The following is a 23907-nucleotide window of genomic DNA, read 5'->3' on the forward strand; positions in this document are numbered from 1 at the left end:
ACTTCAAGGTATTTCTTAATTTTTGGATTTCTCTTGTTGTCTTATCTCTCCTGTGGTAATCTGCCTTGTGTAGGCATACAATTTGTACAGTAAAAGGTGTTCAATGTCATACTGACTACACACCATATGTTGTCTACTAAAAGGAAAAGACAAAATTGTAGATTTTTCAAGAATGTATTTGAACTAGAAAATACTACAATAAGTATAAAGCAGATGATGGTTTCACATATTTTCATGATGAAATAAAGCTGTGCTGTCTTGTAAGAGGTCAAAGGATGGAACCTGTGTGGGCAGAGAAAAAAAATGTAAGGCAGTGTAGTTTTACAGACCAGTGTCAAAGTATCAGACAGTCGGACTAGAATATGCAAAGATACAGAGTAATGTAGTCAAGGACAAAATCATAATTCCCTGACAAGTACTACTCTGATATCCGTAGCTTGCTCTTTTATTTTGTCACATATCTTTATTCACAGATATAGTCTATGCTACATGTACAGTAATAAAAACGCAACAAAATATGCAATTTGTATTCTTGAAATAGATTTGAATATCACCAGTTTATGAATTGTGTCAATTGTATATGATAAAGACATGTAGGAAAGCATAATTACTTTGTGTACGATTGGTGTTGGCACTTACAGTTACAACATTTCCATTGCCGCCTCCACTTCTTGAAATCCCACATAGACACCAGTCTGTGAGGGATATTTGCTTCGAATGCCACCAACCACACATGATGGCAGTGGTTTACGGTTGCTTCTACCCAAAGTTTCTCCTTTCAGGGCCCACTCCAAAACTGTGCGGTAGGACACCAACCTATATTGACTAAGAGCACAGAAAGGTTTGTTTGACTAGCTAGGCTACAGGTAAACAGGTGATCATGAAAGGCAATTTCAAGGATGCTATGCCAGTTGGCATGTGTGCATATTTCATATTTACGTGTATAGACCAACTGTATGGCGTGGCTATACTACAATTGCATTGAACTATGCATCATAATTATTATAAAATCACTTACTTGGTGGACAGCTGTTCATTAGGTCCACTCAGTATCGGGCGTTTCTTCCAGTTGATCTTCAGTCTTGTCACAACGGCAAAACAAAATCGACAACTGCCGGGTGTATTAGGGCAGAGAAATCCTCTGTGGTAGTGACGCAAATGTTTTCATTGTTATCAAGCCTCGCCATTGATGGCAATACCTGGTCCCACTCACTACAACAAAGGCACTCAGTTTCTGTCGGCATAGGTTGGCATGTTCAACATTTACACCACCAGTCCGTGTTCGTTCTGATTCTCCCCTCGACCTCAGTCTGTTCGGCATTTTGTCTATCAGCTTCCACAATTTGTAACTCCTCGTCCGTGTATTCTGGCTCAAAAAGATATGGTTCTGGATCTTGGTTTGATACCAAGTAAAAATCCTCAGATAATTCCTCAAAGTCAGCCATGATCACCAGTCACGTTCGCTGCTATTCACATTGGTTTTGTTGACGGTGATGCGCTAATCACTCCGCCCAAGTAGCAGCGCTTCCACTTTCTGAGAATGCTTCCACTTCCTGACAATATAGTTCCCGGTTTGTTTACGTTTCGAAGACGGCTGTGTCTCATTTTACGTTGTTTTTTGTACACGCCGTGACTCTACAAATCACAACATGTAAATAGGAACATGTTGGCGTTATTTTGTCACTTATTCGGAGCAGTAGACTAGTTGGAACCATTTACCTGCAGGATCTGTGCTGGGCTAAGCTAATGCTGGAGCCGTCCGACAGCATTACAGCACGCACGGAGATGAGAAGGGTATGTATCGACTTGTCTAACCCTGGGGGTTACTGTGAATAAGCTAAAGTCCCAATAAGTCGGCGTGTTCCTTTAAACAAAAGAAATATAAATAACCAAAAATCACTTAAATCATAGTTTAACAAATAAACCCATAAACATAAACCCCAATCTCCATACACATATTAGCAAGCCAAAAAAGGCAAAGCTATCGTCCGTGTCACAATAACTCAAATACAGCCCTGTCGGACACTTTCAGCCACAGATCCTGGCGCTGTGAGGCGCTGTGAGGCGTTCAAAGCCTGGAGTGAGCTGGTGTAGCTACAACCTGTTGACAGTGGTTGAAACAGAAGTCAGTTGGGACAAAACAGCAGCGTGGCAGGGAAGGGAGGGGCTAGTGCAGATACCAGCGCAAGCGAAGCAATTTACAACCCTGGGGTGCACAAATAAACCAAGTTCAGTAACGGATTATGATTAAACAATATACACCCGATGCCAACTGGTCTACATACATACATATGTATAATACACCAATAGTGCCGATAGTACAGCTACACGGAGCCTACGATAAAACGGCCAATTACTTACACTCATTCAGAAAAATATCCAAAGAGGAGAAAGATTTGATCAACCTACCAGCAGCAAAACTCAACCCGGTTCCGTTACAGGAAGGATCGGGTTTGTGACAGGGAGACACTGCAAAAGACAAACTCTGTAATGCCCATCCTAACACAAACAAGGCCTTTAGGTACCAAACAAATTAGCACACTGCATTACCTGTTGCACAACCGTGACTGCACTGCAGACGCAAAAGGACCCAGAGCGGAAGTATGCCTCTGGCAACAAAGAGTAAAGGGTGTCAAGAGGTCAAACCCCCTGCCTATATAGCATGCAGTTACTTCCTGATTGGTCCAAAGAGAGTGAGTGTGATTGAAACCACCTGCAACCAATCAACCTGCTACACTGGGAGGGTGGGGCCTAAGCTAATTAACCTATCTGTTATCCTTGATAACAGTCTGGAACTGAGTACATTTACTCAAGTACTGTACTTAACTCGAGGTACTTGTACTTTACTTGCGTATTTAATAATGTACAGCATTTTAATAACAAAAATAATGTAGAAGTATAAGGAGAAATTAAAAAATATAGATTCATTTTCAGTATTTTACTTTATTTCTTCACCAGACTCCATTTAATTAAAACAGAAATGTTATGATTATTAAACACACTTATAAACCCTTATTTTATCCATTTACATGTGGAGATATGCTGGCTCTATACACGCTAAAAGTCCTGATTATTTACATAATAATAGTCTGGTGGAGTTTGGTGATGGTAATTTCGGGGCTGTTTCATGTTAAACTAAAAGGATCTTACTCTTTAACTAAAAGCTCTATCTCTGGAGGTAATGTTGTCAGACACTTAATAATAATCTGAGTCTGTCAGCAGCAACAACAGAACCTTTAGTGGATGGAAATGTTACTTTTTAATTAGGAGTTTAAACACAGACAAAGCAGGAGGAATTAATCCATCATATCAAGTCACTAATAATCAGCATGTGGCCTTGTTTTATTTCATTTATTTTGCATTTAGTTGATCCACATTTCCAGACATTTAAAACAAATGAATCATTGACGTATTCTACAGATGTCAGATTAATAAATGTCCTTTAACATGTATTCCTAAAATGAAAATTAGACTGACTTCCTGTCAGGCAAAAAAACATGTAATATGTTTCAAAAGATGAGAGCAAAGTTTTTACCAAACAAACAAACATGCCTACGTTTTCCGACTGAAACATCTTTAAACCTCTTAACGTTTACGCAGAGCAGTCTATGTCATCATTCATCAGAGCAAACACTAAATGGTCGCCTTTGGGCCTTCACCTTCACACTGTGGGAACATTGTGGTAAAACAGCTTCAAAACAGCTTTTGTTTTTAAAAAATAAAAATAAAAATCGCCAAAAAAAGTGTCAATGAACATTGCAAAGAAGTGTAAAGTCGAGTTTTCTGAGGAAAGGCAGAAAACTGTCCAGCTGATCCAGGATAACATCCATGGTGTTCAGAAGATCAAGTTACTGCTGGTCAGCCTTCAATGTGGAGAGAAGATCAGAATATAACAACACAGCTATCAGGGCATGAGGAGGAGGCAGGAGGAAACAGCTTGGCTCTGAAACATGTTCACTACGAGGCTGTGTGAATGCGGTGGTGAGATTTAAGGCTACTACTCTGAGAAAAAGTTTTCCCACATTGTTCACACCAGTACGGCTTCTCTCCAGTGTGAATGCGCTGGTGGGTTTTAAGGTGACCACTCCGAGAAAAAGTTTTCCCACATTGTTCACACCAGTACGGCTTCTCTCCAGTGTGAACACGTCGGTGGATTTCAACTTCTCCTGGAGCGGTGAACGTTTTCTCACATAGGTCACAGCTGTAAGGTTTATCTCCAGTGTGAATGCGCTGGTGTGTTTTAAGGTGACCACTGTCAGAAAAAGCTTTTCCACATTGATCACAGCTGAACGGCTTCTCTCCAGTGTGAATGCGTTGATGTAATTTTAGGTGTCCCTGTTGTGTGAAAGCTGCCCCACATTGATCACAGCTGTACGGCTTCTCTCCAGTGTGAATGCGTTGATGGTTTTTTAGGTTACACTGTTGTGTGAAAGCTGCCCCACATTGATCACAGCTGTAAGGCTTCTCTCCAGTGTGAACTCTCTGATGAATCTTTAAATATCCAGATGTTGTGAAGGATTTGTCACAGTGTTGACAGTGGTGACGTTTGGGTCCCTCTCCTCCTCTCCGTTTCTATAGCAACAGACAGAGAGAGAGAGAGTTAGTGAACTACTTTCTTTAAACCCTGAACTTGCTCTCTCACTCACAATTTTCACTCTTCATACAATACATTCATGAAAATATGTGCCGGTTGCAGACATGTTATTAAGGAAGCAAATGTACTCTTCATAACTTGAATGAGGAACACATTTTTTTTTATAAAAAAATTAAACATTTGTACACTCTTCAGTTACATCCCAGTCAAATCTTTTGAAATACATACGTTATTTATTTTTTTATTTTTTGGGGGGGGTCTTTGCCTTTATTATAGTGACAGTGGATAGATATGAAAGGAGGAGAGAGATGGGGGATGATACGCAGCAAAGGGCAGCAGGTCGGATTCTAACCCACTGCAGGACTCAGCCAACGAACGCTCTTACTGGGTGAGCTAGAGGTCGCCCCAAATACATACATTAATTGATGTCAAAATGAAGGTAAAGTTGTTCTGGTTGGAGACATGTTACTATGGAAGCCATTGGGCTCAGTAGTGTGGACATGAGACGTAAACGTAGCAAAAGATATTCATTTTAAAAACTAAACGTAGTAGTGTAAATGTAGCCCAAGTCTCATGTTAGTAGCATGTTAAATAGTGTTAGGTAACCCCCCCCCCCAGGCTTACAGAACTGGTTTGTTGGCAAGTTACCAAATGGCCGTTAACGAGGTATTTAGTTTTTTTCCAACCAGAGGGGTATTGCACAAAAGTAGAATTTACATATAAATCCAGGATAACTGATAAAGCGAGGCTTGACCTAGTCTGATCAGAGCATCCTGGCATCGAGCCAGACTGAGGAGGAGCAACCGCAAGTTGTGCATACTTTACACAGAGTGAGCAGCAGCTTCTTCTGGAAGTTTGATGAAGTGAAACACATTATTTGTAAAGAAGAAACACGGCCGCTGTAATGAACCAGCGAGAGAAAGCGTGGCAGAAGATCGCGGACCGCCTGAATGCGTTATAATCATACCATTCAAGGAGTTAGGCTACTAATCATTTACACACATTAACAGTTGTAGCTAGGGCTGCACAATATATCCTAAATGTTGCGTTAAGTTGAAACGGGTAAACCTCGTATCCGATTTGTGACTCAAAACCGTGATCCAAACCGAACCTACATACATGTATGTATATGCATGAGCATATTGCAACGTGGAGAGTCATTTATATATAAATCCTAAAAGACATTTGTGAAACCCTCTGTCTGCATTCATTAATATTAGATTTCTGGGACTCTTCAGTCTGGAGTAACCTCTTTCCTTCACTCACCTCCTCCTTCTTCCTCTTGCTCCCTCGCTCCTCTGAGTCCCTCGAGGCCTCACTGACAACTTTCCTCTTGCCCTCCTTCTTCTTCTCCTCCTTCTCCTTGTGTTTCTGCATGTACTCGGCGATATGGTCGGGACCGTCCAGGTTGTCTTGTGGCTCCCATGTGTTATCCTCACTGGAAAGGTGAGTGCAGACAGAAGAAAATCTCCTCAGGCTTTGTTTTTAGGTAATACATTCTCACTCTAATTGCTAATTCATATTATTCATTTTTTTCTATTGCCATTTTGCAAGAAAAAATAAATCTGTATCATAGGTGTGATTGGCATAGGACGAAAACTAAATATAAAATATATACGGCGCACCCATGACGCGGCGACAGCACCCCCCCCCCCCCACCACCTATCCTTTTAGGAAGGCTATATACTGTTTGTTTTTCTTTGAGATGTTTTCATTTAACTGTGTGGTCATTTAGAAGGCTTTATTGAATGCATCTGCCAGACTGTTAACCTGCAGACTCAGCATGCGTTCTTTATGAGATGTGTAATAATACCGTTGATGGGTGATTTAGCAAATACAAGCACTTTAGGTTGTAGGTTTTTAGGCAAAATTAGAACTCTTTAAACTGATTTGATCTGAATATCTTCTTCACACTGTCTGGAAACAACAACTAATAGTGACTAGGACCATACTATTTGAGAATATACAGATTTTTGTTGGTTGCTCCAAATACCTGAGGAAGAATGTCATTAGCACCACATAATAAAATTAACTGTTTTCATTTAAAAGGAAGCTACAGTAAATTGTGGCCAAGGTATTGTATATATACAATTTCACATGATGTTTTTATGAAATCATGCGTTTTACTGTAGTTTTTTAAAAACTATTTGTCTTAGTCATTGTCACATTTAACCCTTGTGTTGTCTTGCCTTGTACTTCCGGGTCAAAATTGAAAATTCACATTTTTAAGCAATTTTTCTGGCCTGTTTGTCGCTTTTTGCAATTTCTTTTTTTTTAAAGGTTTTTGTCAAAAAAGCTTTCTAAGCTTTCTTTATCCATGGTCAATAAACCAAATTTATATGAGATTATACCTCTTTCTTTAGGTAAAAAAGTAGAAATTATAATTATTTTGACTAACAGTTAAGATCAGAAGATGTTGAGTGGATCACAGACTAGTGTAAGTTAAAGTTTAGTCAGGATACTGTTTTAAAACCATTTCAACTTTTTTTTCAAATGCTATCAAATTGAATATAACAAACCGAAATTCAATGAAAGTTATCATTAATTTTACCTGCATATAACGATGTATGGAACCCATAAAACATATCCATGCATCCATGTTAATTTTCTGCAATTTGGTTGAAACCCATATTTCTGATATAAAAAACTTTTTCAAAAGGGTCAAATTTGACTCGAGGACAACACAAGGGTTAAAAGTCAGTATACCTCGAGGATACTCAGAAACATGGAGCTATTTACCACTTCAAAAACAATTATGTTGGAACGTGAGGACGCTGGTGTGAATATCGCCGCTTCACAATCCGCAAAACTGATATTTTGTTGTTTTTTCTAGTAAATGAAGTACCCTTAATTTAATAAAGTTTTAGATTAGGTGTTGGTCATTCTCAACACCTTTCTATCCCTTGCTGTGACTTATCAATTCTGGACTCTGTGCTGCTGCCAGCCTGTGTAGCGTAGCTACGTTACTCAACGTTGATCAACTGTTAGCTTCAGCTGGCTAACGTTAGCTGTCAACCTCCCGACTAACTGTTACCGCAAGCTAGTGATCTAGCGAGGATTATCCCTTCAGACCACAGTGGACTTCAGTGGACTCTCCATCCAAACTCCTGACTGGACCTTGGTCTGCCATGACTGCCGGACTCTCTCAAGTACGTCTACTCCCTGTCTCCGCCGATCACCTGCTAGCTTTGAGACACCTGGTCAGCTGTCAGCGCTCGCCAGCTAGCTTCTGTTAGCTTCCACCGATAATCAGATTTGTTCAGGTCTTATCAATGACCAATCGGCTATCCTAACCTTAACCACTCGAGGTCAAATGCCTAACCCCAACCAAATTACCACCATGGCCACGCCAAGCGGGTCCTGGCATGGCCATGGTGGGATTCGTAATTTTGCGATCCGGTCATTATGTTTATCAATACCCGACCAGTGCCATGCCAAATACAGATCAAGGCTGCAGGTGGAGGACGACTTGTGTTTATTTCTCTCTGCAGTGCAGCCCCACATCCAACACCTCTGCGCATCAAAAGCGCGGCCTCATCGTTCCCACTGATTAAACTGAACCTCAAAGTTGTGTTGTCTTGAATGCATTGGTTGGGACATAGAGTTGATGCCGCTCTTGTAGCACAAATGATGTGAATGGTGCATTTTGTTTGTTGTTTAAATCTGAGGTTTTATGTGGCTGAAATCGTAAAAAAATGTGATGAAAATATGTGAATCTGTTAGAGCTGATATCATGCCTTCAATGCAGTTAAACGTTATCGTGAACAAACAGCGTTGTCGTTCATTGATCAGAGAGCTGTCCATTGTGCTGATTTAGTTCGAGACGATGTGCATCTCCTTCAAATGTGAGCTTAAGGCCCAGACACACCGCGCTGATTTCAGCCGGCGGGTGTCGGTAGCTTTGGCGCCGATTACACACGTTAAGCATGTTTTGTTGACTTGTTGATAGGCCTACTGTTCAGTGATTTTAAAAGTAGCCTCAATTAGGCCTGCAAGAAGTTGGAAATGATTTGCTGTTGCAAAGAATTGTTTATGAATGCACTTTTTAAAACGATGTGGAAATAAAATACAATAAATACAATATTAAAAAATATTTAAATTTTATCAGTGGTTATTGAAAGTCATTGCCTAAAACACACAAAAGATGGCATTTACTGCAGAGGCGTGTGTGGGATTGGGCAGGCGGACGGGATTTAGGGGAAGGGGCTTACCTACTCTAAGGGGAGGCTCATATTCACCCAATCTGAAAACCCCTGGTGTAGATTATTTGCAATTTGTATCTCAGGACCAAGAACACCAAGAATTAATATTATAGACTCATACTTACTCTGAGAACCCCTTCCATTTCAGCAGAAACTCTAGTCTTCCCTTCACCACTCTGTGGTCCAAAATCTTCTCCACCTCATAATCCTCCTCTTCCTCCTTCTCTGCTGCTGCTGCTGGAGGACCTGTAGGCTGCTCCTCCTCCTCCTCTTCCTCGGCCTTCTTTCCTGCTACGGTGGCCAGCTTGACGTCTGCTGAGGGCTCCTTTGGTAGACCCAAGGGGGAAACATGCAGAGATAATGATACAAGGGTTAGAAGAACTAATGGGAGGTGGGAGTGAATTATAGTTGACCATGTTTTACTATATTAAAATGTTCTGTTTGAATGGAGAAAATGCAAGGGCTGATGAGGTGACCAATCCAAAGGACTTCAGAGTGTCAAGTATCTCCTGCATTAAAACTGAAATAACTACTAAAATGTAGTGTTGTCTTTTGGGGAATAATTGTAAAGATTTACAAAGAATATGTCTAACGTTACACCATTTTATATCTAACTGGGATGTTTTGGGAGCAATTGTGGCAGGATTGCTGCAGACGAAGTAACGTTACACAGGGTGATACACTGGTAAGAGCTAATGATGTTTAGCCATGTATGCAGCTCATTCAAATAGGTCACTTTACCGTATTGTGTCAACAGTTAACTTCATCTTATATTACATGTGGCTAGGGTTGGGTACCGTTCACATTTTTACCGATGCCGGTACCGATAACTGACGTTTGGTTCCGGTACCCAACGGTACCTTTTTTCGGTACTTTCCCTTTTAACAAAACAATTAATTTCAGTTGTAAAAATTATTTCAAAGCTATTTATCCTAGAGTAACTTCGCTCCGTCCACACCTCTGTGTGTATGTGTGTGTCTGTGTGTGTGTATGTGTGTGTGTGTGTGTCTGATGCGTTTTGTAATAAAAACCTGAACCCAGTATGTAATAATATATCTAATGTCTCTGGTTTTTGTTATAAATTATTACATGACGCTGAGATTTATTTAACAAATAAATGCCACTTTAACAGTAATGTAAAATGTTGCATTATGTAATGTTAAAGGTGGTGCTCTTTGGATGCTTTTATATAGACCTTAGTGGTCCCCTAATACTGTATCTGAAGTCTCTTTTATATAGACCTTAGTGGTCCCCTAATACTGTATCTGAAGTCTCTTTTATATAGACCTTAGTGGTCCCCTAATACTGTATCTGAAGTCTCTTTTATATAGGCCTTAGTGGTCCCCTGATACTGTATCTGAAGTCTCTTTTATATAGACCTTAGTGGTCCTCTAATACTGTATCTGAAGTCTCTTTTATATAGACCTTAGTGGTCCCCTAATACTGGATCTGAAGTCTCTTTTATATAGGCCTTAGTGGTCCCCTGATACTGTATCTGAAGTCTCTTTTATATAGACCTTAGTGGTCCCCTAATACTGTATCTGAAGTCTCTTTTATATAGACCTTAGTGGTCCCCTAATACTGTATCTGAAGTCTCTTTTATATAGACCTTAGTGGTCCCCTAATACTGTATCTGAAGTCTCTTTTATATAGACCTTAGTGGTCCTCTAATACTGTATCTGAAGTCTCTTTTATATAGACCTTAGTGGTCCCCTAATACTGTATCTGAAGTCTCTTTTATATAGACCTTAGTGGTCCCATAATACTGTATCTGAAGTCTCTTTTATATAGACCTTAGTGGTCCTCTAATACTGTATCTGAAGTCTCTTTTATATAGACCTTAGTGGTGCCCTAATACTGTATCTGAAGTCTCTTTCCCAAAATTCAGCCTTGGTGCAGAATTACAGCCACTAGACCCAGTCCCACAATGAGCTTTACGATGTGCCATTTCTGTGTCTGTAGCTATTGAGGAGGAGAGAGGGGGGGAAGGTGGAGGGTGGGGGTGTGGTCTTGACCAACTGCCACTTTGCTCGTTTGAAAGCCATGATGTCTCTCTCTCATGGGTGGGCCAAATTCTCTGGGCGGGCAAAGCAGAGAAAGGGGAGGTAACCTTGCTCCTTATGACCTCATAAGGAGAAGATTCCTGATTGGTCCATCTGAGCTTTCATTTTCTCAAAGGCAGAGCAGGATACCCAGGGCTCGGTTTACACCTATCACCATTTCTAGCCACTGGGGGAACAAAGGCAGGCTGGGGGAATGCATATTAAAGGTGCTCTAAGTGAAGTGATGCGTTTTTTAGGCTACAACATTTTTCATCACATACAGCAAACATCTCCTCATTATCTGCTAGCTGCCTGTCCCCTGAACACACTGTAAAAAACGCGGTCTCTGTAGACAGCCCAGGCTCCACGAACGGCAACAAAAACAAAGTGCGCCAACCTGCACCACGAACCATAACAAACAGAGTTCCAGCCAATAACAGACAAGAAGTAGCTGGTTGAGTCATCACTGTGTTAGCGTTAACACGTAAGCTACTTCCACAATGCGCGTTCATGACTCAACCAAATCCATGTCGAAAAATGTTGTAGCCTAAAAAACGCGTCACATCACTTAGAGCACCTTTAATGTTAAAAAACCTCATAAAGTGAAATGTTCATGCCATGGCACCTTTAATAACAAACTAAATGGAGTTGTTGTTTTTTTCAAACATTGTTTTTTATTAATTTATGAATTCTAGCATGAATCATAGTGACTCAAAAATAATTATGAAAATCAACATGTTGTTCAGTAGATTAGTATTACCTTTCATTGGTCAGAGCACGTCAATAACTGATTATTTAACCCTTGTGTTTGTGCTGGCTGTGAGTTTCTGTTTTTCTTTTTCCTCTGTTATGTTCTGCTGTCAGTCTCTGTGTTGGCTCTGCCTCTCGGTCTCTCTCTGTGCTGCCCAGCTGATTAACACACACCTGCTCCCTCCCCCCCCCTCCTCCCACCGTACACACCTGCCTTGTCATTTTCTTTTTATGGAACTTTTTCCGACAGTTTTTTTTTTTTTACTTTTCAACAACATGTCTTAGTCACTTAAAACAACCACTAACTGGCTTCTCTATTAGCCTCCAAGCTAACACTCCACACTGACTTTAGCTTGGTCTCTGGAGAGGTATGTCTGGCAATGCTACACTAACTGCTAACAATGCTAACGATGCTAACGACGCTAAGAGCCGTTGCTATCACAACTTCTACAAACTGTGTGGATGTTAAACGATATTAACACATACAGACACACACATATGTGTATACCTTCTGTCCGGTTCAGTGGGTGTAATCAGCGGTCCGGTAACGCGGAGTTTTTACCGGATAAAACAACAGATTCTCTTCTGATCATCAGGATAACGGTCGTTCTCCTCTTCACCGCCGAGGGCCCGCCCCTCTGCCCTCACAACGACAGCTGATTGGACGGGAAGTTAACAGTAACCAATAGAATTAAAGTAGGTCAAGATATTTAAAAAACAACTGTATTTTACTGTAACACTGAAGACACATTCAATATGAATTATTTAACAGTTACAAAAAAAACGGAAATATGATATAATATAGAGAATAAATAATTAAATCAACCTGCCATATGTGTAGTAACACTGCCATGTGTTGAACTCCCAACCTTCTGAGTGTTGGAGCAGATTTTAACCAGCTGAGCTGTCAGCACTTTGAAAGGGAAGAAATATTTTAATTCATCTATAAAGTCAGAGAGGTGCTCCATATCTGTGGGCTTTAAGATGTTTTTAAGATGTTATATGGGCCCTGAAGTACGCCACACAGGAGTGTTTGGGAGGAATGAATGTGATCAACTTATGAATTTAAAAATTAAGTTGTAGTCACATTAAAGTAGTTTTCCATCTGCAAGTATTAAAGTATTTGAAGGTGTAAAAGCCCTGAACATATACAGAGTAACATCCCAGGTAACTCCACTTTGTGTCATGTGACCTTCACCACAGAAAGAGTGATGAAATAGTGATAAATCTTCATTAAGAAAGGAGCAGACGATGATCAGAGGGCTTTCAGTAATGTCCCATTCTTTAACCCTTTAAACTTCATATTGAAGTAAAGCCTAAAAGGCCTTTACAAAGACAACTTTAGAGCAGTTCTCTGTGGCCACTACCAGAGGCCAGCTCATTATGTCATAGACTGTAATAATGAGAGGGCCTCTCATCAGCCTTTTCTCCTCCCAGACACCCTCCTCCTCCTCCTCAGGTCGAAGCCACCCTGGACCTCGGCCTCCCAGCCCAAATACTCCGAGCCCCCAGCTTGCTGAGCCCCCCAGGAGAGGATGCTGAGCGTGCTTCACCAGATCCCCCGGTAAGCCCTGCCATGGCCTCCCGGTGGCCACTGAGAGAGGCTGAATAATGGAGTCTTCACATGTTCCCTCACATGTACACATCTTTATTTCTTCTGGCTAGTTTTATTTGATCACTTCATTAGTTTGGCTTTAGTTTCTAATGTCCTGCAGTTCTCTCTCTCCGTCACTTGATGGCGCTGTTGACCTGTTTTTGGGGAATTTGGGCAGAAGTTGGAGAAAACCATCAGCTACTTCCAACTACATATATACATATATTTAAGTTTAAAGCTAACACACAGTAGCCTACCTGTCTGTATCTGTATGTGTATATAACGTGTTGATATTTAAAGGATAACTTGTGTATATTTCTACCTGGACTCTACCTCCCCGTGGTTCTGGGTCTGAGGGACTGATGGGAACACCAATCTTTGGGACTGGTCCAGTATTAAACCAGAAACCAGCTGCTGTGGAGCCCTACAGGACAGATGTTCTAAAGTCTTCAGCCTTGATCTAAAAGAAGGGAGAGATGTTTTCTGGGAGTCTGTTCCAGATGTGTGGAGCAGAGAAAGTGAGCGCTGCTCCCATAGACAGTATATAATGGACCAATAGACCCCGTGTCTCTGGACGGAGACCAGTGAAGGCTATTAGAAACACTTTTCCGGTGATCACTTGCTTTACTGCGCAGCCTCCAACTGACGGAGACAACGTAAATGTGACGTGAGCAACGTGTCTGAAAGTGTGAAGTCTTCTGGTAGCTGTGCCAAGAGAAATCTCAATCATTCCCAATCTTACAGAGACGGAGAGTGTAGGTATATGTAAGGAGATAACATAGGCACAGGCTAATTATTGATCACTAACATGCTAGTTAACATTAATAATTAAACCTAAACAGCTAATGGAAGTCCAAACTGCCTGTGAGCTTCTCCTGTACTATACGGTAATTCCTCTACTGTGCGACAGTAAGTCGCGTGGTTATGACCCAATCGTTAGCCTATTTTCACAAAAACATCTGCTACGGAATCATAACGTGAGGTACAAGGTAATGGAGCCTTTTATACATTTTCTTGTTTCTGTAGAAATAAACAATGGACAAATAGAGTCTTTAAACGCTTCAGATGTAAAGTTATTCGCTGTCAAGTGACGTAAAAACAAAATGGCGGTCAGCGGAATGCTAACGGGAGGTAAGTTTGTTGTAGCAACAAAGCGATCCCATGGGAGGTTCGAGTTCTGAAGCGAAGCTCACCCCCTTGGCTGCTCCCCACTGTTTAGTTGGGACTCTGGGGACAGGAAGCAGACGTGGCCCAGACCACCTGAGAGGTCTGGGGGGGTCAGAATGGAGCAGCACATCACAAATGGATTTTGGCCCTAAACCCTCATCTGGAGTTTTCCCTGAAATATTCATAGTTCTGTTATTGGAGTTTGATAACATTTATCATAACTTAAAAAAACCATTTCATACAATAATAACACAAGACATATACTCACACACACACACACACACACACACAAATATTTAAATAATATTTAAGAAAGAAAAGTTCAGTTATTGTTATTACTACACATATGACAGGTTGATTGTCTCTGTGTGTGTGTGTGTGTGTGTGTGTTTATGTAAGTGACACACACACACTTACACACAAATACACACAGACACACACACACACACACACACACACACACATGCACACACACACACTTTCTACATGCTGGATTTTAAATATTTAAATAATATTTAAGAAAGAAAAGTTCAGGTTGATTTAATTATTTATACTCTATATTATATCATGTTTCCGTTTGTTTTTTTTGTAACGGTTAAATAATTCATATTGAATGTGTCTTCAGTGTTACAGTAAAATAGTTTTGTTTTTGTTTTTCTTTAAATATCTTGACCTACTTTAATTCTATTGGTTGCTGTTAACTTCCCGTCCAATCAGCTGTCGTTGTGAGGGCAGAGGGGCGGGCCCTCGGCGGTGAAGAGGGAGCGACCGTTATCCTGATGATCAGAAGAGAATCTGTTCTTTTTCTCCGGTAAAAAGTCCGCGTTACCGGACCGCTGATTACACCCACTGAACCGGAAAGAAGGTAAACATGTGTGTGTGTGTGTGTGTGTGTGTGTGTGTGTGTGTGTGTGTGTGTGTGTGTGTGTGTGTGTGTGTGTGTGTGTGTGTGTGTGTTTGTGTATATATGTTAATATCGTTTGACGTCCACACAGTTTGTAGACGTTGTTATACCAACGGCTTTAGCGTCGTTAGCCCGCTAGCATCGTTAGCAGTTAGTGTAGCATTGCCAGACATAGCTCTCCAGAGCACAAGCTAAAGTCAGTGTGGAGTGCTAGATTGGAGGCTAATAGAGAAGCTAGTTAGTAGTAGTTTTAACTGACTGAGACATGTTGTCTCCACCGGACAGAGAGGACCGGGACACCGCTCTGTTGTGACCCGGCACCTCCCGGGCGCTGCTGCAGCAGAGAGCCGCCGAAGTCATCTCCGTCAGACGCCACTCACCATCCTCTGGTCTTAACTATTCTATTAGTCAAAATAATTCATCATTTCTGCTGTTTTTCAAACTCAAGAATTAGGTATAATGTCATTTAAATTAGGTTTATTTACCATAAATAAAAAAAGCGTTGAAATGTTTTTAAAAAAAGTGACAAAACCATCAGAAAAAGTTCATGTGAACTGCGGTCAAGCCAGTCTCCACTTCAAAATGAGCGGTCAAACTAGCCACCCCTATACTTCGCGGTGCGCGTATACACTTGCTATTACGGTGAGACCTTCAAAACTAAAAACAGGGAATTTTCTGACGAAGGCAATTCCCCATTCATTTATTCTGTCTGCCTGCTTGTCTATCTGCCTGTCTGTCAGAAAGAAAGAAAGAAAGATTTTAGCACACCTCACAACCTGTCACTGCATGATATGCTGAATTCCAAAATAAGTGCCCCCCCAAAACTCATATATTAGCTGTATTGTCTACACATTCAGAAAATGATAAAAAATAAAAGTCCTAGCTTCCACAGACCAATTTCACCTCAGATGGAGAGGACTCCTTCTCAATGTGTCAACTACAATGTTTCAGGACATTCTGAATTACAGTTTCAAAATAAAAGCCTGTCAAAGTCTCGAATATGAGACAAATTAGATATGATTTTGGATTCAATTTAAAAGGAAACGCCCTGTTATCAAACAATAAATCCACTTCAGGGTTATATTACACGACCCCATGGTGTGACTCATTAAGTATCAAGACATTCTGATGTACAGTTTCAAAATAAAAGCTCGTCAAAGTCTCAAATATGAGGTATATTTAGGCTGGTGACAAATGGTCAAAAAGGGCTTTAGTTTTTGAGATGTGTGTCCGACAATGCACAGAACATTAACGGTACAAGCCTACAGCTGTCCGCGGACACGGAGTGTGGAAAGTATGTCAGAGTTGCGCCAGTGTGTGTGTGTGTGTGTGTCTGTGTGTGTCGGCCCGCCCCCACGAAGCTCCGACCTGCAAAGGAGCAGAAGCCGCACCTTCGCCAAAATGAAGACTGAAAAACAGAACTATTTTGCTACAAACATTTACTTGCCATGTGGCAGATAGCCATATAGCTAGATTTAATTTATTAATTATATATTATTTAAATGTAATATTTAGTGTTAAATAATTGTTAAATGTAGTCCAGAGTCTGTAGTCTATCACACAAACACTCGAGGAATGCTGCAAATGTCTGACAGCCAGCAGGCTATGAATTACCTGGGAGAACATACGGGTCACAAACGGCAAACAACAGCGTGAAAGACGACATACTAAAGAGATCAAAGACATATTGTGGATATTTAAAATGTCTTCCAGTTCCAGTGTTAAATATTCTTTAGAAATAAAAGTTTATTGATCTTTGAAAAAATGTACCTGTATTATTATGCCATTATCATTATATTAGATGAAAATGGTCTCTCAACGACAATATTATCGTTTATCGCAATAATTTCTGGGACAATTTATCGTCCAGCAAAATTTGTTATCGTGACAGGCCTGTTGTTGACACAATACGGTAAAGTGAGCTATTTAAATGAGCTGCATACATGGCTAAACGTCATTAACTCTTACCAGTGTATCACCCTGTGTAACGTTACTTCGTCTGCAGCAATCCGGCCACAATCGGTCCCAAAACATCCCAGTTAGATATAAAATGGTGTAACGTTAAACATTTACTTTGTAAATCTTTACAATTATTCCCCGACAGACAACACAACATTTTAGTAGTTATTTCAGTTTTAATGCAGGAGATACTTGACACTCTGAAGTCCTATGGATTGGTCACCTCATCAGCCCTTGCATTTTCTCCATTCAAACAGAACATTTTAATATAGTAAAACATGGTAAACTATAATTCACTCCCACCTCCCATTAGTTCTTCTAACCCTTGTATCGTTATCTCTGCATGTTTCCCCCTTGGGTCTACCAAAGGAGCCCTCAGCAGACGTCAAGCTGGCCACCGTAGCAGGAAAGAAGGCCGAGGAAGAGGAGGAGCAGCCTACAGATCCTCCAGCAGCAGCAGCAGAGGAGGAAGAGGAGGAGTATGAGGTGGAGAAGATTTTGGACCACAGAGTGGTAAAGGGAAGAGTAGAGTTTCTGCTGAAATGGAAGGGGTTCTCAGAGTAAGTATGAGTCTATAATATTAATTCTTGGTGTTCTTGGTCCTGAGATACAAATTGCAAATAATCTACACCAGGGGTTTTCAGATTGGGTGAATATGAGCCTCCCCTTAGAGTAGGTAAGCCCCTTCCCCTAAATCCCGTCCGCCTGCCCAATCCCACACACGCCTCTGCAGTAAATGCCATCTTTTGTGTGTTTTAGGCAACGATGAGTTTCAAAAACAACTGATAAAATGTAAAAAAAAAATTAATATTGTATTTGAAGAAATTTTATTTCCACAACGTTTTAAAAAGTGCATTCATAAACGATTATTTGCAACAGCAAATCATTTCCAACTTCATGCAGGCCTAATTGAGGCTACTTTTAAAATCAGTGAACAGTAGGCCTATCAACAAGTCATCAAAACATGCTTAACGTGTGTAATCAGCGCCAAAGCTACCGCCGACGACACCCGCCGGCTGAAATCAGCGCGGTGTGTCTGGGCCTTAAAGGGATACTTCACCGATTTAGCATTCAGCTTTGTATCAGTAGAAACCCGATAGTATTTCTGAATGACCGTGCCTCCCTCCCTCATGTCCCCCTGAGATGAGAGATTTCTGCATTTGGGGCCTGGAAAAAATCTTCCGATGACGTAAAATGACGATTTTTGCGTCATTGGAAGATTTTGGGCCAGAGGCAAGGACTACAGCCAGTAGTAGGATCTACTTCCGTATGTTTTCAACGCCCACAGGGGTTGGACTGCCGAGTCTGGCCGAGGTATTCCGACGATAAACGACTGTCAGCCATCTTGAATCTTCGCTAAACAGGCTTTCGGTTTTCAGCAGAAAACATTTACAACAATTATCTGCATTCAAACTACCGGACGTGTGTACCACCGGATACATCGGTACAGATCGGGAGAATATGGAGGAAACGTTATTACAGACGCAATGCACGACTACACGAGCTTCGCCTGCACGGAGACCAGCGGTGTCGCTCAATGCCGCTAGCCGGCTAGGGGACATCCTCATCGGCTAGGTGGAAAGCTAATGCTAGCTGTCCACCTGTCCCAGCCATCCTGCTTGCAAGTGTCTGCTCATTAAACAACAAGCTGGACTACATCCTCCTTCAACGAAACTCCCAACGTGAGTTAAGTGACTGCTGTGTTTTTGTTGTTGTGGAAAGATGCCTGAACAACAGTGTACGGAACCGGGACTATCCAGCTACCAGGCTGCTCGCCCGGCCCGTGGAGGTGGACTGGTGTAGAAATAAAATCCAACTAGCTACTGCTAACTGCTGGTGGAGCTTGTGACTGTTAAATGCCGACCATTCGACATTCCACGCTAATTCACGGCTGTGTTTATACTCTGTGTTTAGCTACACCAATGCTAGTATGCGTTAGCTGAACTTTACGGATCCTGCTTGCAAGTGTCCGCTCATTTAGACCACAAACTGGACTACATCCAACTTCAACGACACTCCAAACGTGAGTTCAGAGACTGCCGTGTTTTTGTTGTTGTGGAAACCTGCCTGAATAGTGTACCGGACTGTCCAGCTACCAGGCCTGCTAGCCCTCCGAGCTAGAGATGCTATGTCGCCAGGTAAAAGAGGTGGGCTGTGTTAACGCCGAGTGGCGCAGAAATGTGGTGATTTGTATCCATTTAACTGCTAACTGCTGGTGGAGTTTGTGACTGTTAAATGCCGACCATTCTACATTACACACTAATTCATGGCTGTGTTTATGCTCGGTGTTTACAGCCCACCAAGCGCTAATGCTAGTATGCGTTAGCTGAACTTTACGGAGCCTATAAAGTGTGTGTACTAAATGTAGCCTGTTTCGTATGTCGTTTTTATATAATGTCGTTTTTATATAATGTTGTTTTTATATATGTTAAATGTGTAACACCACTTGAGTCACGATGAAACGTTGTTTCGTGTATATGGTTGAAATGACAATAAAACACGCTTGAGTTGAGTTGAATGCCTCTGTCGGTCTGTCCGGGTCTGTCAAGCGGTAGGCGTGGCTTGGGAGTGGACTCAAAGCAACGAAGCAGGTGCATTCTGGGATTTGGTGTTTTTCATCCATATAAGACCAAAACACATTTTCTGGCTTTTCTCGGCCTAGAAGGCACCAATTTCAATTTGTTTTTCACATTTCTACTACATAAGTGACCCAATTTAAAGATATATTCAGCTTTCCAGCGGTGAAATATTCCTTTAAGCTCACATTTGAAGGAGATGCACATCGTCTCGAACAAAATCAGCACAATGGACAGCTCTCTGATCAATGAACGACAACGCTGTTTGTTCACGATAACATTTAACTGCATTGAAGGCATGATATCAGATCAAACAGATTCACATATTTTCATCACATTTTTTAACGATTTCAGCCACATGAAACCTCAGATTTAAACAACAGACAAAATGCACCATTCACATCATTTGTGCTACAAGAGCGGCATCAACTCTATGGCCCAACCAATGCATTCAAGACAACACAACTTTGAGGTTCAGTTTAATCAGTGGGAACGATGAGGCCGCGCTTTTGATTCGATGTTCGATGCGGGGCTGCACTGCAGAGAGAAATAAACACAAGTCGTCCTCCACCTGCAGACTTGATCTGTATTTGGTTTTAATCAGGGTCAGTGCAGAAAACCCACACTCACACAAGTAGGTGGAGGTGCTGTCATTTGCTAGCACCTCCTTGCAGACCACACACTGCGGCAGAGGTGCAGCCTCGGACCCCGACCAGGTGAAACCTAACTTTAAGTACACAGGATCATATTTCCTACGTTTTTTGCTGGGTCCTGTCTCCTCCCTTAATGCTGACTTCTGTTGACTTGGGACAAGGAAACGACGCATTTTAAAGTTAATACACGCACGCACAATTACCGATATCAATAGAGCTGCATACAGAGTTATTTTTTTCTTGCGTGTCACGCCTCCCCTGTGGCTCTTTGGCGCCCCAGAAGGGAGGCGTGCCTCACGTATTCTTTCTTTATTCTTTATTCACAATACCACTTGAAACATTACAATAATACAGCTGGGGGGGTACAAGATTAATTGGGTTGAGTGAATGGGTCCCCCAAAGAAGCTAGAAAAGCTTATAGGTGGGGGCCCATGATTCAACAAAAATTTGTGGTACAGACTATAGAATACACAATTACCACAAATGATGATGACTAGTTGCACGCGAGTGGCGCACCAGTACATACATGACATTACATACAATCATACACATACATCCCAGTAGTCCATGAAAAAAACAGTTTTATATTAAATGTAGGTTAATAAGAAATATTTTTTTAGTTGTCTTTTAAAGTTGGAGATTGAGGCCATCATCAATCCCGTTCCAAATCTGCGGCCCCCTACAGACAACACTCATACTGGCGCGCACATGTCAGCGACATTTTCCTGATATAAGTGGTTTAATTCTCGTTTGGTAGGTATGCTGGGGGCTGGAGATAGGAACAAGACTACTCAATCTAGAGTTCAGCCTGTTGACAATTTGGAACATAAGGCAGGCATTATGGTATTCATTTAGCTCAGTCAGTCTTAGTAACTCAAAAAGGTGGAATAGAGGTTTGGTGGGGGAATTTATCTCTGACCAAGACAGAGCCCGCATGACTTTCTTTTGCAAAGATATAAGTTTTTTAAGATGGCTGGTGAAAGTGTTACACCATATCACATTGCAATAGTTAAGGTGTGGTTCAAAGAGAGTTTTATACAATGTGAGAAGGGCAGACAGAGGAAGAAAATGTCTGATCTTATAAAACAAGCCAATATACTTGGACAATTTATTTACAAGATAGTCGATATGACATTTAAAGCTGAGAGAGTCGTCAATGAGGACCCCAGGAATTTAGTGGAATACACTCTTTTTATCTCCTGCCCATTTATTTTAATCAGGCAGTGATCAATGTTTTTAAATTTTTTACATGATTTAAATAAAATATTAGCCGGACATGGTCCTACTCAGATTCTAGTCAGAATATGAGTCTGAAACCGCTCCATTGGGCTGTGATTATGGGGCGTGTTCCAACCGAACCAGGAAAAAAAATGCCTCTGCATTCATTAGATAGACCTCCAACCAATCAGAGCAACAGAACTCAACACTGTGTATCGTCTCCATAGCAACCACTCTTTGCACAATGCATTCGTTCTAACTTCCGACTTTTAGACTTTTTTGAAGCTGGATATATCATTTGTTGTGTGTAAATATAAATGTGGATAACGTTAGTGATAGTGACATGTTCGCTACAGTCGCATTTCTGGAGATGAATCAGCGAAAACACATTTTATTTCTCTGATTCACGGCTTTGATCTAGCGCCGGCGCTCCCTCTCTTCAGTCTCTCTCTATCTCTCTCCACCATATAACGCTCTCTCTCTTCAGTCTCTCTCTATCTCTCTCCACCATATAACGCTCTCTCTCTTCAGTCTCTCTCTATCTCGCTCCACCATATAACGCTACCGTGCTTTCGTACAGTTGTTGAGGCTACTCCGCTGAGGATTTTAAAATGAATGCGCTGTCGATATCTTCTGTAACAGACGCGATGGTGGAATCTACACATCTCAACAAATTCAACCCAAGCGTTCTTTGGTGACGTGGTTGATTCTGTTACTGTTGATCATCTGTCCGACAATCTGATTGGTCCGAACAGATCCTGTTCGGGCAATAATTGCTTCTCAACAGAGCGACTCCAGACCGAACTTCCCGACCTCGAATTTTGTGGGCGGGGCTAAGTTCGGCTGGCATCCAGGCTAATAAAATATAATTATTTATTATTGAAAACCGCTAATCTACAGCATAAATGTCGGCATTGTATCATGCTCTCAAAGTTGAAGGTTTGGTATTTTGACACTATGTTGCAGACCCGCAAATAACCTTACAAAATGGCAATAGAAAAAAGAATATACCAAATTAGCAATTAGAGTGAGAATGTATTGCCTAAAAACAAAGCCTGAGGAGATTTTCTTCTGTCTGCACTCACCTTTCCAGTGAGGATAACACATGGGAGCCACAAGACAACCTGGACGGCCCCGACCATATCGCCGAGTACATGCAGAAACACAAGGAGAAGGAGGAGAAGAAGAAGGAGGGAAAGAGGAACGTTGTCAGTGAGGCCTCGGGAGACTCAGAGGAGCGAGGGAGCAAGAGGAAGAAGGAGGAGGTGAGTGAAGGAAAGAGATTCCTCCAGACTGAAGAGTCCCAGAAATCTAATCTCAATATTAATGAATGCACACAGAGGGTTTCACAAATGTCTTTTAGGATTTATATATAAATGACTCTCCACATTGCAATATGCTCATGCATATACATACATGTAAAATAGTAGAGGTGCAATGGATCACCAAACTCACGGTTCGGTTTGGATCACGGTTTTGAGTCACAGATCGGATACATTTTTCGTATCAGTACAAAAAAGGGAGGAATAAAAGGGTATTTTACAATAACTTTGAATGCACCACAAGGTTTACCCGTTTCAAGTTAACACAACATTTAGGATATATTGTGCAGCCCTAGCTACAACTGTTAATGTGTCTAAATGATTAGTAGCCTAACTCCTTGATTGGTATGATTATGACAGTTTCAGAGCAGTGGTCAGTAGTGTTTCCCACATACAGACTAATGTGTGGCGGTGCGCCTCACAATCACCACCAGCCGCCGCACATTGCGTTCTGTTATTCATTTTTTTAATGTAATTTCACCCTAGGGTCCTTTGCACCATGACCTCGAGCCAAACAACCCCCCTGAAGCCTGGGTCTAACATTGGACGAGTTAAGGTTATCAGCTGAATAGCTTAGCGCAGGGGCAAATGGATCCATGCTTGTATCTCGTAAATGACCCCACTAATAATGCCCGAAATGATACCAAACTTCTACACTGGTACAAATAGGTTATGCACTCATAAAACGATGGATTGGAAAGTTTGTAAGTACACCAGAAGTTTATGTAAATAACACTTGCCTGCTGGCTTCTGCTCTCTGCTGTTGTTGTTGCTGCTGTAAGACGAGTGCTTAGTGACGTCTACAAATTACAACACCGAAAAGAGATGCAACAAAAATATTTATTAATTTAACTTATTTTTTTTAAGTAAGTGCTGTAGTATAACTAGCAGGAGACAAGTTATAATTGAGGTAAGTTTGGAGACAT

At 41.3% G+C, this 23907-nt stretch overlaps 1 protein-coding gene, 3 long non-coding RNA genes and 1 pseudogene across 4 annotated transcripts in view; 1 reads left to right on the plus strand and 4 right to left on the minus strand.

Annotated features, from left to right (window-relative positions):
* Window positions 1-23907, minus strand: part of LOC120572791 — a 363596-nt pseudogene that overhangs the window by 247718 nt on the left and 91971 nt on the right.
* LOC120572752 (zinc finger protein 729-like) overlaps window positions 1-23907 on the minus strand; it is a 111042-nt gene that overhangs the window by 38077 nt on the left and 49058 nt on the right. The window contains exon 4 of the mRNA XM_039822170.1: window positions 4034-4554. Within this exon, the coding sequence (XP_039678104.1) occupies window positions 4034-4554 (521 nt within the window). The remainder of the gene's footprint in view (window positions 1-4033; window positions 4555-23907) is intronic.
* On the minus strand, window positions 159-1645 carry LOC120572987. The gene is made up of 3 exons (XR_005641560.1): window positions 1019-1645; window positions 640-825; window positions 159-282 (listed from the first exon to the last, which is right to left on the minus strand). It is a non-coding gene; the product is annotated as an uncharacterized LOC120572987 (long non-coding RNA).
* On the minus strand, window positions 2299-2610 carry LOC120573026. Its single transcript, XR_005641600.1, has 3 exons — window positions 2551-2610; window positions 2410-2469; window positions 2299-2335 (listed from the first exon to the last, which is right to left on the minus strand). It is a non-coding gene; the product is annotated as an uncharacterized LOC120573026 (long non-coding RNA).
* LOC120573000 lies at window positions 15127-22940 on the plus strand. The gene is made up of 3 exons (XR_005641575.1): window positions 15127-15214; window positions 17582-17772; window positions 22753-22940. It is a non-coding gene; the product is annotated as an uncharacterized LOC120573000 (long non-coding RNA).

Source organism: Perca fluviatilis, chromosome 14 (genome assembly GCF_010015445.1).
Source record: "Perca fluviatilis chromosome 14, GENO_Pfluv_1.0, whole genome shotgun sequence".
In the NCBI taxonomy this organism is placed as follows: Eukaryota; Metazoa; Chordata; class Actinopteri; order Perciformes; family Percidae; genus Perca; species Perca fluviatilis.